The sequence below is a fragment of the Neopelma chrysocephalum genome, unplaced genomic scaffold (assembly GCF_003984885.1).
Source record: "Neopelma chrysocephalum unplaced genomic scaffold, ASM398488v2 Primary Assembly neopelma1_131, whole genome shotgun sequence".
In the NCBI taxonomy this organism is placed as follows: domain Eukaryota; kingdom Metazoa; phylum Chordata; class Aves; order Passeriformes; family Pipridae; genus Neopelma; species Neopelma chrysocephalum.
In genome coordinates, this window is record NW_020897793.1 from 2,642,906 (window position 1) to 2,658,178 (window position 15,273).

The 15,273-nt window shown below is 35.0% G+C and overlaps 1 protein-coding gene across 1 annotated transcript in view; it reads right to left on the minus strand.

Moving 5' to 3' along the window:
• NRG3 (neuregulin 3) overlaps nt 1-15,273 on the minus strand; it is a gene marked incomplete at its 5' end in the record, with an annotated part of 378,099 nt that overhangs the window by 224,740 nt on the left and 138,086 nt on the right. The window contains one exon of the mRNA XM_027698646.1: nt 6,568-6,697. Within this exon, the coding sequence (XP_027554447.1) occupies nt 6,568-6,697 (130 nt within the window). The remainder of the gene's footprint in view (nt 1-6,567; nt 6,698-15,273) is intronic.

Below are 15,273 nucleotides of genomic sequence, written 5' to 3' on the forward strand. Positions count from 1 at the left end.
AATAATAAGACTAATAGAAAATTGTTTTCAGAAAATGTTTTAGAGGGATAAACAGATAATAGATGTTTTTCCAGTGACTTCTCTGGTGCACAGAGCTGCTTGAAGGAATGATACTATTAGAACAGAAAAAACAGTAATAAACACTGGTTTACTGCAGTACTCAAAAAGTCAAGCATGTGCTGAAGGGTGCACTTTTGTAAACACATCAAGGGAAACATCATGACATCTGAAATGCAGACTGTTACACTGCTGCATTAGAACTCTTAGTTTTGCAGATATTCAAAAGCAATTGATCTTCACAAGGTTTTTAAATATGTCTATGTATTCTTCAAGCTGAAAGTATTTTCTACCACACAGCAGTTACAGCAGACTGAAGAAGGCAAATATCTGCTAAATGTAATAATTTAGGGGAAAATCTGTAAATAAAAAACACTGTAAAAATGGAGTGTTGATACTGCCAAAATTAATCAATAATTAAAGTGCTTTGACAAGAAGCTTTCTCAAGAGCCTCTAACTTCTGAATGTTAAATTATGAAAGCATGAATCAGATGTTTTGAATACAGCAGTGTTTCATGTGAATATCATATGTTCCTGCACTATTGAACCTGAGTTAAAAGACTCCAATTTAAAAATCTGTTTGTTATTTATTGTAATCTTATACCATAGTATCAGACTTGAAAGGGTTTTGTTTTAGAGGACTGCTAGAAAAAGAGTAGGGATAATGTAAAAAGTACTGGTTTTATATAGGTGAAATTTAGTATTTGGACAAAATATATAGATTTTATTCTGAGTAAGTGATTCTAATTAAAAGAGCTCATTGCTTCTGTGTTGACTGCAAAAAATTTCAGAGCAATTGGTAAAAATTATGTAAGATTGGATAAACAAAAGAAGTTAGGTACCAAGAATACGCAGGTAACAAGTAAGAGTCCTACAGATATCTTGGCCTTCACACCAAGGCTTTCACCCTGATATTTATAAACCATTTTTCTTCACAGTTCTTATCTAAAAAGGTTTAAAACAAGAAATGAAGTATGTGACAGCAAAGACATGAAACCTCTTCCTGTAATTTCAAGGGGCAGGAGCCTGAAAGTGAATGCAGGGAAGTGCTTTGGGTTTTGGGAGTGTTTTCTGGTTTGTTGGTTTTTGGTTTTGTTTTTCTTTTGAAGGAAAAGAAATACCTAAAACTAGAGAAGAAAAGTGTGATGTTTTCCAGGCAAACTGTAGATTTGATGTTGATATTACTTAAGGCAATAATGTTTTTTGCTTATTTATTGTTTATTAGCACTACCATGAGTACACGAACATAGCCGAGTTGATTATATGCTGGGGATGTGCACTCCATGGGAAAGACTTCTTGGCCAGAGTTCCAGCTGCCTGGCTTCTTACAGGCTGAGTTTTTGAACAGAATCACACAATCACAACACTTTAGGTACACAGGCTAATTTCATTTGAGCTAACAGAAACAACCACATTGCTGAGAGCAACCACAGGCTGTGAAAGCACTGCTGAATAAGCAGGTGATGTAATAATAATGCAGTGTAATATCTATATTAATGTTGCTAAAGAGTTACTTAACAGCAGTTTGGAGCTATGTAATGTTGTATTTCAAGTTCATTTCAGGTTTCCTAAAGTGAACACGAAAGTAAAGACAGAGGTATTTCCAGATAATGATGTGTGCAACTACGCAAATACAACCTAGATATGTGCTACAGCTATGCTCATAAACTGATAATTTTCACAACAGGAGGTCTGTTGATTGCTCTTGACATGAAAAATATCTTAAATTTCAAGAGCAGCCTTCTTCCTCCTTTAAAATGTTGTAGCTGTATGTTACGTTGTCAGCTTAATACAATGGATTACTTTTGATGAAACTAGCCTTGAAATATTGTAACATCAATGATTTTTTAAAAATTTATTCAATAGTGAATCATTTCCTGGGCTTGCTTTATCTACACATTGGAAGCACTCTGGAAAAGTGCCACTGTAATAAAAGATGGGGGAACACACAAAATGGAGTGGCTGGTATTTTAAAACACCTAGGTCAGACTGTGAAAGCCTAGACAACAAGCCATGTAACTTAATCAGGGAAATTATATTCTTAGCTTTTTAGATTTTTAACTTATGGTTGAGTGCACGTATCATATGCCATGCTCAGAACTGTTCTTAAGTCCCATCTGTTTGATCCCTTTCTCCTGGTTTTTCTGACAGCAAGGGCTATGCCTGGATTACAGTTACTACTATGCAGAAGACTCACAATAAAACCTTGCAGGATATAAATATTTATCCAAACTGGACTTTTGTTAAATGAGGAGTCAATCCTTCTGGTCTCATGAGAGATTTTAAACACAGCTGAGAAACACTCATATAATTCTTTGATGAACTAAACGTAAAAATTGAAAATTTATGAATAAAAATGAGCAAGATCACCAAGCCCACTATTCACCAGAACAAGATGTATGCATTAAAAGCAGACTATCCTATGAAATCTGAAAAATCTGGGACTGTAACCACAACAGTGCACTTTGGATGCATACCTATAACCTGCTGTAATTTGGTCAACTGGAAATGACGCTTTGCTTACTGTGTATTTGTGAGTCTATTCTTTCCCTCTCCATTGTTAAAAAACTTATTCAGGCTTTATACTGCTTGCTTCATGAAGGAGAGAAGAAGGACAGGAGCACAGGTTGGAAGGAGTATCTCACCCAAGATATTCAAATCTATAAAGAGTACATCAGAGTTCACTGCCAACGCCAAGACTTCCTGTGCATACACAATAGTCTTAATGGCTTCTTTCAGAGGACAAGTTTTAAAAGTGTGATCCTCCTCTCCCTTCAAAAGTTTTAGCCAATCATTCATCCAGTGTCTTCCAGTCCTAAATGGCTAACAAAAAGAAAATGCAAGGACTAAAAAAAAAAAAAAAGTAAAAAACATTCACACACACACAAAACCAAAAACAACCAACCAAACACAAAAAACCCCAAACGAACCAAATCCAAACAAATGAAAAGCATCAAACAAAAAAACCTGAAGGCAAACTCAAAACAATTCCTGAGTGACTTGAGATTGGGTCTTGGAAATAAACTTGTACAGAGAAAACCTAAACAATTTTTTTTTAAAGCCTATATTATGTAATACCCAGTTAAATGCTGATGTATCGGTGTTGACTATGTACTTGATTTGTCTTGTGTAAATTACAAATAAAGGCACTCTCACCATTCAGCTTAAATTCTCAAGGTGGCAACAGCGAAAAAATTTCAGCATATGGAGAAGCTAAATATGAAGTTCCCCTACTGTTGACCTACTCTATCCTTAAAACAAGCTCATATTAAATCATTCACAAAAATAAATACTGAAATCACACCTTTGAAATAGCACAAACAATATCCAGTGTTTCTTATTTGTTACCTAACCACGCAGGAGAACTCTTGCCAGTTCACATCCCAGGCAATTTTTCACCAAGAGACAGTGAGTAAAATGTACAAGTTTGAATAAAAATCGAGTTGGAGAATTTGAAACTATAAAACCACTTTTATTTTTATTTTTCCCCCTCAAGTTGTCAATTGGGTTTAAAAAAAAAAATCCCATGACTTCAGGATACCACCTCTGTAGGTGGATAAGAATGGAAGACGCACAATCAGGACTCCCTCCAGCCTCCTCATTTATTGTATTTCCAGTGTTCTCCTGTAACACGGCCTCCCCCTTGCCCTTTACCAAGGGTGCATGTTAGTCCCACTCTCCACAGCTACAGGTTCAAAGTAGATAAGGCACATATCTCACAGAACAGAAACCAGTTACAGTGTTCTACAGCCAATGCCATCACTGACAGCTGGACATCGACACGTGTTCATCTCCTCCTATTTTCAAACAACATCCCGATGAATTCTGTAAACTCTGAAAGGTGCCTGAGCTGCCAGTTTAGTCTCTTTGCAGTATGGTTCAGGAGGATACAGAAGAGGTCTGGGATATAACTCCAGTATTTATTAATTCCTATCAAATCCCTCCTTTTTTTTTTCCCCTTTATCATTAGCATAGTTATCCTTAAACATGTACACACAACAAGAAGGACTGCACAACCCCCTAAGCATATCATCCTCTAACACTTTTTAAACCTGATAAAGCGGGATGAAAAGTTTTTTGCTCCATCAAGGTCTTCTATCTGCAGCTGTTCCACATGGCAAATGCCCATTTCAGTAAATTGGTGCTCTGTTCCCAGAACAAATGCAAAATCAAACTCACAATGAGAATATACAATGCATCTTGATTCTGAGAACAAAGTATCATTTTGTCTTCATAATTCTGCATTCAAATGATTCTTTTAATTGCCATGGGAATTCCATAACCCTAGTAAATTTTTTCTTTTTTACTAGTTAAAGAACAAATACAGTACATCAATATTGTATTTTTCTATATGTGTACATTCTAGCTGTTATTTCTGAGCACTGTTACAGGCTACAGATAGAAAAACACCTGCATCACACTCACTACTACAGTCCTGACAGAGAGACATAGTCTGTTACCAAGGTAGAGATACAGCCTTTGAAGGTCAAATTTAAAGGTTTTTCTTCATTAATGACATACATACCAGTACAAAAGTGATTCTAAACAAGCTGCTGCTTGTAGTGTTGAAGGTCCTTACAGCATTAAACAAAGCAATATAACTAATCACCTTTTAAATTTTAAAATGCATCTTCTTTTGCCATATGAATTTTATTGCATTATACATGTCTTCTTATGTTGCACAGTTCAAAGTACCTACTGAAACAAGCAGATGTTTAATTCCCAGAGAATGTGCCAATGCCAGAAACCTGTACAAGCAATGCAAACCTGTTACACACGGAAGCAACAGATGCACAAATGATACTGGTACTTCCCTATGGAAGGATAACACAAGAGAAGGTGATGAAAAAACTTCACTCTGCTGTAAAGAATGAGAAGTCTGGCTTGCTTAGTTAAGGGGAAAAGCTTGGACAAAAAAATGTCTAACCATTAGTCAGACTGCACTATCAGAATCACAGTAAATAAACAAGAATTTGGCAAAGGTAGGCAACGGGAAAGATCCTGAAAGTCAAACAAACAATCAAACAAAAAAAGAAAGCAGCCCTCTTATGAGATACGCTCCTGCAGATATTTAAAAAATGTAATCTATACAGTTTACAAAACCAATCTGTTTAGCTACTAAATTTACCAACCTAATTAAAAATTCTCATATATATCCATTTTCTCTGCTGTTAATTTCAATCACGTTTGTCCAGTTTGAATATTCTGACAATGAAAAACACTGAAATATTTGAGTGATCTAATTCCCTTAACAGCTCATGATGTTTCTAAAAAGGACTGAAAACCATACCTGCTTTGAGAAAAAAAAAACCACCTGTGAAGCTTTATGATGGAAGTAGAAAGAGACATCAATTTTCCATAATAAATTACTTGTATTTAATTTAAGCATGCCATAAAAAAAACATAAAATAAAGAAGAGAAATGAATGCTTACTGAAACATATTCAACTGAATGGGAAACATTACCAGCATAGTATTAAAAATGGAAATCTCAGGAATATTCTTCTGATGATAAGCAGACTTTCACAAATCTTTAAATCCATAAATTTCCACTTTCAAACCAGGCACATATCATTTTGTGACTTTCTTTCTACTTTTGGTGGGATTTAGCAGCTCAAGGCCCAAATCCTTCAGGAAAGTTCCTTCTGAGTGTCTTAGATGCTTTTTATTATTTATGTTGAGAGTTTTCCATAGATTTAGACATTAAGATTAGAATTCAGCATATGAGAGTCTTCAATTCACCTTCTGTATGCCATATACAACATCTTAGGAGTAAATTAAAACATCAAAAGTACAGGTTTTCATTTTGGATTACTGCTATTTAAAAGAATACTTGAATAGTTCAGATTTTTTTTATATTATCATCTTTAGGAAGATGTTACAGTATTCCTTCTGCATCTCACTCCCTTTTATTGGCCACTACAGCTATAATAATTATATTGAGTGATGTGGTTTTCTTCTGTGATATTCTTTTAAATACATTCAAGATGTCCACACCTAATAACAGAAGTTCAGGAGTATAAAACTGTAGAACAGCTATATGGCTATTACAGTCCATTTTATCTTTCAGTAACTAAACTTAAGAAATCCTTATTCCTAACAACACTAGCCCATCCTCTTTCTCAATGAATGGTGCATGCAGCTATTGTCAAAGCTCTACTTAGAGTACCCAAAATAAAGGGATGCTTCTGGTATGTAGAGGAACAAAAGACTTTTACATGTAAAAAAACGAAAATGAAATATTAATCCTTACATGTTTATATCATTAAAAAATACAATATTGAAGATTTTTCTTATCTGTGAAAAGATGAAAATGTTGCTTCTTTTATTTCCGTATTTCTATTTATAAATATTACAGACTACTAAAAACTCATCAACTGTGAGGGATGCAGCCAAACTGGGGGCAAATTCCATTGCTTCCTAACATTCTCCATCTGAACGCTTATTTTTTCCTAATGCTTTGTCCCTTGGACAGAAAACTCTTTTTGCAACTTCTTCCCAAACAACTTACCGGCAGTGTTTATGTGATCCTGTTAAGGTTTCAATCACAAAGCATTCCCCTTCATTGAGACAATATGCCAGATCCTTGTCTTTGCATGGCTTAAAGTGCTCAGATCGCTCAGTGGAATACGTTGTGGTATCTGTGGAGAAAACAAAAAAAGGAAAAAATGCTGTGAGGCTAAATATTGGATATTCTTAGAGCATGTTACATAAATTTGATCAATTTGGTCTCAGTAACATCAACTGACAGACTAATCAACAGAAAGCAAAAGCACAAGGCATGCAAACCCCAATGTGACTGCAATATTATTTACAGTCAGGTTTCTTAAAGGATTCACAAGAGGATGCTTATATTTAGAGATATATGCAGAAAAACAAACTAGACTGCAACAAAGCTGGAGTATAATTTCAACCACTTCCAATTTCCAAAGTATCCCTTCTAAAATGTCAAGACATCTACTTAGTTTCCTTTAACAAGAACAATATTTTTGTATGAATACACTCAGATATGGTTTTAAATAAGATACAAAATTTTTTCACGAAAAATCAGCCAGAGTATTTAATAGAGCATCAATCTAAGAAACCCTCATAAAACCCACTAATAAAATGAAAGGAAAAAAAAGAAAAAAAAGCCAAGTACTCAAGGTCAATGCTAATTCGATTCACCAGTCACAAAACCTGGCCTAAAATTTAACACAAGCAATGTACCAGAGATTGTGTGATTTCAGGTACATCATCAGCAGGTTTCTATATGTCCATCCAAACACCCTCACACACTTAAAAGGTTTGACTATAGGTTGAATTTTTTGTTGAACCTTTGGAATATATAGATAGAAAATTAGATTTGGAATAGGTTGACAGCATGTCCGGATGAGCTATCATTCTTGTCTTCTAATAAACCTCTTTAACCTTTCCAATCCATTTGGATTAATCAACAATAATGTGAAATTTTCAGAGGAAGATGTCTGACTGACAGATATTTTAATTTTTCTTCACTAAGACAAGGTTTTTTTCTAATGAAGAGTGATTTTTCAGAGTAGATGGTGATTTCCACAGAGCCACAGTTCAATCTTCATATTCAATCTTAACTGAAAAAGTTTAAATTCCTAATCACTTTGTGGGATCTAATATACTGAAATAGCAAAAGAACATTGCCTTGTATACCATACAGACTACCACAGAATATTTTGTTGCCTTCAGTCAAAGGAATGAAGCAGTTCCCAATGGACAGAGAACCTTGCAAACGCAAAATTATACAAGCACACTAACTTGCTTTTTGCTCATAACTCAATAAGAAGGCAATATCCACCAAGGTAAAGTTGAAAACCAAAACACTGAACCACAAGATACCTGTAACTATGGTTCTGCAAGAAAAAAATCAGATAATTCCAAAAATATTTCAAAGTAACTTTTTTTGTTCTTAGTGTATTTTAAATAAAATAGTGCTACAATTTTTTCTTGTATCCAGACTAAGCATCAGAAGATTAATAATACATTTGCAAAGAATAAGAAAATCTGCACCCTGCTTTTTTTTTTCCCTCTCCAGAGAGAAAATATTGTATTGTAGTTCAAAGCTTTCAGTGGAGAGAAAAAAAATCCTGGGAATAAACTCCTTTCAAATGTTTTCACAAATTCCGAATGAAAGGCCATGTAATTTTCCCCCATACCAGCACTGACAAAAAGTTGCAAACCATATAGAAACTACTGTTTCTAATGATTGCAAGCAAACTCTGAACTGAAATGTATCAAGCTGAATTTTAGATGCTATACAAGATGTTTGTAAATGGAAACAGTTACCAGCATCTCACTGTTGATGTTTCAAAAATGATCAGGTTTTATGTAACAAAAATATCTTCACACAGAGAAAAGGTAGCCCAGTTACTTTTTAAGGTCAATTTTAAACAGGAGCACTTAAATGAGCATTTAAAACTTGATTAGGAAAAAAAAAAATCAACATAAATTTGACTAATCAGTTATATATCTATCCATTTTAAATAAGGAAAACTGAGGATGTTATTTGAAAGTACTCGTGATAATTACAAAGGGTAACTAAAACTGTTTGATGAGCAAAAACTCAGCTTGATCCAGCTTTAAAGAACAGAACACTTGTATTTCTCAGCTTGCTCTGAAGAAACAATCTGTGCAAATACCTTTCTGAAGGCAGCTACAGTACACAGACCAAAGTAATCTGAGGTGTCCCCAAAGGACAAGAGCGAAACAAGGGGGACAGGCAGTATCACAAAGCATGTCTTTGAGCTACTGACGTACTGAATTCTCAGAGCACAGTGTTTGAAGTGAAGGATACTCCCCTTCTGTCATAATTAAATACCTTGTCAAGGTCAGCATTTTAAAGTTTTAGATTAAATATATTCTTTAGAAGTTTTGTTCTGCTTTATTTTAATTACTTCTCTGTTCAATACTAATCAACCCCTCTGTTTTATTTATAAACAGGCGTAAGTTGTGATACTTCATTTTCTCCAACTGCACATGATCTCAAGCTTTTCCTTTTTTGTTTTGGGTTCAGTCTCTCATCTTTTAAATTAAGCACAACCATTGTAGGTAATGATGCTGGTGGCTTCTTATGAAAGAATATAAGGACTGCACTCCTTATGTTGAAAAGTACATAAATTTTTGTTTGGTTTCTTTTTGTTTGGGGTAGTTTGGGGTGGGTTTTTTGTTTGTTTTGGTTTTTGTATTTTTTTTTTGGTTGGTTTTTTACATCAAATATAGTCTTATTAAAGGCCAATTTTTAGTTAAGTCTAACCATGTTGATGTATATGGACACTATGCACAGCTGACCTGTACATAGGCCTCTGGTCTGCAAATGTTTGAGCTCCAGAAGTCTTTCACACCATTCAGAAGCTGTGCTACTAATTGATATCCTAGATATACCTGTTCGGTACTTTCTGCTAGATATACTCACGTATAGGACATGTGAGATTTCTGAAAAGTTACAATATTGCTGTTATTTCACGTTGCATTCATGATGAAACAAACTCTGTTACAGCTTCATTAAATAATGATAAAAACAAAATCTAAAAACTTGTTCTAAATAGTATGGAACTAACTAAACAACAGAAAATATTACAGTTTCCCTGATTCTTTTTGTAATAAATAATAAATCCTATTGTCTCTTTTTTTTTATTTACTCTTAAACAAACACTGAATTGACTTTTCCACGGTGGAATAGTCCTTCACAGCTTCAGAAACATGGTAAATCAACATCATTCTATTGTGATGTTTTTAGTTTAGTTGTTTTTCTTTTCACAAGTTTACTAGTACAGCTCCTTAATTTATTTTAGTCTTTGAACATGGATAACAGACTCAAATGTTTATAGGCAACAAAAGGGAACTTCTGTTAAGTATTCAAATGTCCTTGAACTCAGCATGTATAACGTAAGGTCTTTTTTCTTTTTTTTTTTTTTTTAAATTGCCATGTGTCCAAGTGTTTCATGCAAAAGCAGCAGGGCCTATTGATTTCTGCCAGGATCTTTCCAACTAAATTGGAATAAAGAAATTCTAGGCACTCTTGCTCTGTTCTTCTTGCCTTACTAGAGCAGCAGAGGTTTACACATGATTCCCATACCTCAGAAACAGATATACCATTGCCAGCTCTCAGATACTACTGTTTAATCAAATGAACAAGAATTCAGTTCACATTTCAAAGGAAGGCTTCAAGATCTTTTATTTATGAGCATGGAGTTGGTTTGAAAAAATGCAGTCTTTGGAAATGTTGCATAAAAATCAGCAGTAAGTTTACAGACGCTATTTTACTTTTGTATAGGTCTAAAACTCGGTCTAAACAAAGTGTTAGTGAATTTGTATTCTTGTCTCATTCATATATGTCATCATATTTACACCAGCACAGGATGGCTCATTATAGCTAATTTATTGAATTATGGTTACTAGAAATACTATCTGCTCCTTCAAGGCTAAAAGTTTCGTTGTTTCCAGTACTATGCTCTGACATTGATAAACCTGTAACTACTGAGGAAAAATGCAGGAAAAGAGAGAATGCAAGATTTAAAATATCCTGGGAAACAGTGGCATTCGTAGCAGCTGTTTCTGCACAGACTGCAGCAGCAGCCATTCGCATCCATCACATCTGTCCCGCAGCATTCTGACTTTACAAACAGATTTGTCTGGTTACATCTCAAACAAAACACCTTTAAATGATACTCACACTACATGACCCTCACTGGAAACAGTTTTTCCAGACAGACAGCATTACCTGCTACAGGAAAAGTGAGGAAAAATGACCCAGGAGATCAAGAGACAAAAAGATCCCGCTTAACTTTTCTGAAGTCACTATTAAACAGGCATCCGAATTTTGTAACTACATAGGAACATTCACTTATTAACACCACCATGGTAAATACTTGGTGCATTGCCACTGAGGAATACGAAGATATCATATTTAGTTTAATGCCAGAGCTTGAACACTCAAAGACTTTTTAAAAATACTGCACATTTTGACTAGCATTGGGTATTACCAGCTTGACAGATTCAGTATCGACATGCAAACTCAATTTATCTTTTTATCCATTTATAATGCATCATTTCTCAGAGAACCATTGCTTACTGAGGCACCAAAAAAGTGAGATGCTTATTTTAAAACCCTGATCCCATTCTTAAATGCACTGCAAATAAAGTGATCAAGTTACAAACAACTCAACTTCCTCTGACAATGCAAATCCAGTCACCAAAAAAATACCTTCTCAAAAAACCTCGACATTTTTTATAATGTATTCCTTTATCACTACTGCATTCTATAAAGGCAACAGCAAAGGTCAGTTAATAGCATACAGGGAGCTAAGTTTTATGTTCAGTGAAGTTAATGGCAAAATATTTACGATGACTCGGTATAACCAGGGTTCCCTGAAGTTCTTAAGAGTCACTTACTGCTCCTCTCCTGATATTTCAGAATTATGTGGCAGCCCTACTAGAAAGGGTCTTGTAAAAAAATGAAACTTCCACACAGAATAGTTTATATATTGCATATTTACTCACAATACAGTGAACCTTGAAAAACATACAACCTAAATTGTTTATTTCTGTCCTCTCAAAAGTAAACAAAAGGAGGGTAGGGGGAGAAGATACCGAGTCCCAGCATGGTATTCGTTAAGGGAGAAGGAGGGGAAAACCCAAATGTTTACTTGCAAGTTTTTGTTATGAATTAGTCTTAGCTGATAGAAACTCTTTCTTAAGTTGTTGATATTTGCTAAGTGAACATTCCAGACATAGACATTTTTAATGGCAAAGCAGAGAACTTGCTTTGTCTGTGCTAACTGAACAGTAGTTGGCCTTAGCCTTGGAAGACTGCTGGAATAATTAAATTTAAAAATTCTAGTAATAAATTATGAGAATTAAAAAAAATAAAACTTCAGGGTTTTAAAATAGTAACAGGCTTCTCTTTCTAAACTTACTTGAATTTTTGCATGCATTTATCTATGATTAAAACCAAAAGCTTAATAAAAATATGAAAAATTTTATTGCATTTACAGAGACAGTTTTGTATAAACTAGCAATAGAGTTCTGAATACAGATTATTCAAAAAGCTGCCCCTCAGCCATTTTGTGCCAGAGAAAATTTTATTTAATCCAATAACACTTTAAAGGTTTTGATTGCATTGTGATATAAAGCAAAATTGTGCTATAGATATGGGACTTGTTGGAGCTTTTCTATTATCCCTCAGATTCAAATGAACAAATCAGTATAATTTAGCAACAAACTGATAAAGCAGCAGATGCAATAAAACAGCATCATTTACACTAGTTGTCTTCCCAGTCAGATTGTGGAGGTAGCTGAAATTATCATCATTGAGAGATGGCACAAATGTTTTTCCTTTGTATTTAATTCAGAGGATTACATAAGAAAGCTCATGTGGTATTAACCCAACCAGCCCATTGCTATGAAACATTTCTCTGTCACTACAAACAAGCACATCCTTAGACTGCTTTCCTCCCCATATCACTGGGATGGAGAATCACATTCACGACTGCATAGAAACAACAGTTTAATTTCTTCTTCTGGAGCTTGAAAAGTCATCTCTCCAAAAAACAGCACATGCTCCCTTGTCAGCAACTCCTAAATTAATTGTGACCTTTTTCCAGAAACAAATGTTGTTCATACTTTCTAAGCGTTTTCACAGTTTGAATAAACAAGTAATAATACTTATCTTGAAAAACACATTAAAGGATTTTCAAGTTACTAGTGCATTATTAGCAAAATATCATGTGCTATTAGAGAACTTCTTGCTGGCTGCAAAACTCTTACATATAAAAGTATACCTTTGCTTTCATGACTTCAAAAACATCAAACCAAGCAAAAACAATGTACAAAAATGTGTCCACCTAATGGTATCTCGCAAGTGAAACTCAAAAGGAGAAAAGGAAATAATGCTGGTATCACTTTGAAAGGTATTATCTGATCCTATCTGTCAGAACTCAAATACTGAACCCTGACCACCACTGAAATTCATCCGAATTGCACATCAGAGGCTGCATTCTCCTGTGCAGCTCCAAGTGAAACCAGTGAAAGCTGAACAAATGGGAGATGACTCAGGAGAGAACCCCATGGGGCACAAAAGGCCAGGGTCTTTCAGAAGTTCAGTACCTAGGAGCCAAAGAAACAGCAGTGACTAAAACTCTAAAAGGTTTTAGCATTCAAAGTGAAGAGTTATAATTGAAAACTGAGTGGTGACAGTTCTGATGGGCACTCTAGGTGCAGAGTGCTTTTGCCAATCAGACATGTATTCAGTTGGGCTTCAGCAGGACTTATTAATTGATCTAAAAGAAATTAATGGCAGAATTCAGTGAAAAAGCAGCATCCTCATGATTGTACCAAAAGTGGATCCATCACCCACACCCAGGTTTCTCTCTGCTCTGACCCCCAGCACTCCCATCTCAGCATGCTGACATCTTTGGAGACACCAAAAGCCCTCAAGATTGGATGGCACTATTGCACCAAAAAGGGGCAGCCTTTTGGGGATGTGAAAATAGCTCTAGAAAATTGTCTCCAATAGATGGAGAAACTGAAACACTGTTAAATGAAATGACTTTTCAGCACAAAAGCAAAATAGTAAACTAATTAAAAGAAGACTTGCAGAGGTGCTAGCAAATTATTTTTTGGTTTTGGGTGGTTGGCAGGGGGAACAGGGATGGGACACACACCCAAAACCAGAACAATTCTGATAGGTTAAAAGATGCTAGAAGAAAGCAAGTATACCATACATCTGTGATGTCTGCAATCACCAGTGCTCTGAAATAGAAAAAAAATCCACCTCACCAAAATCTAATGAACCAAATCAAGAAGGAATATAAGAAAACACAAGAAGCGCAATGACCTTAACTCAATATTGCTACAACGAAAGGATAAAAGTGGTGTTACAATTATTTTTGCATGTAGTAAAAAAAAAAAAAAAAAATCAATTCACAGTTCTCCAACTCTTTTTCTTTCTTAGATCACAGCTGTCTTCTTTCTCCTTCTGCCTGTGAAGCATCATGTGGGGGTGGGAGTTTAGATGCAAGTATCAGAGAAGAGTAATGATAAATACCCTATATCTTGAAGGTAAATATTTCTGTTTAGTACATAGAGGGGCTTTAGCTTCCCCAGCTACTGCTAAAGAAAGAAATGCTAAAATTGATAATGAAAGCCTCATCACTAATGGTACCTGGCAAGTGTTGCCACTGAACATCAACACTTTTTCAATCAACAGATCTGCAACAATCTGTATCTGCATATCTTTATATACACTATGATATATGAAAAGTTCTGGAAACAGAGTATTGTGTGATTTCATAGATTTTTACAGTAAGCAGTAGCACAGGGAAAACCCAGGCCTATGGCTACACAGGGTAGGGAAACTGGTCACTGAGTGCTGACAAGACTGAGGTTACCTGGGCTGATCTATGTTCTATGGTTTATAGTTCTTCTGGATGATTTACCACTTTCTTGAAGTTGTACAGAAATCATCCAGCATTGTGTTTTCAACATTTAATAAATCATTTCTTACAGTCACTGTCAAATTACTGTAGGTTAAAAGACAGATACCTAATCAAATAAAAGAATTATACTAGTTTTATGGGGAAACACTAAACATTTTCATGTAAAAATACTAATTATTAAAAAGCTATGAGTAGATTGGTTGATTGTCAGTGTGATGCTCTTTCTCCAAGGAGCTGAAATAGGTCAAGCAATGCATTGCATAGAAACAAAGGAAATAAGAACTGCAATTTTAACTCTAAGCTTGTGCATATTTCCAAGGCACGTAATCTAAAATTTATTCACTACCGCATTTATAATTTTGACATCCTTGTTATGTGGACACGCAAAGTCAGGCTATGAAACATGAACCTTACTGTCACCATTTTCTTTCATTAAAACACCCACATATTCAACATCATATTTTTTTCCTTAATTTCATTTCCTTACTTTCATTCTTTTAATTCAGTCTCCCAGAACAGAAAGGACACAGGCATGAGAAGGTAAAGTATCTTTGCTACAGCTCCCTCATCCTGTACTGCTCCATTCTCATGTATGGATAACCTCACAAGACTTCTTTTGTTCTCTTTCTCAGGCGAGAACATTTTTCCATCTGTTTCTGACATGCAATTGTAAGAAGTTCACATGCTGCAAATCCCCTTGACCTTACTACCAGCAAACAACAAACTGCTCAGCTTTATTAGCCAGCATGTTCTAATGCAAGTAATTAGGT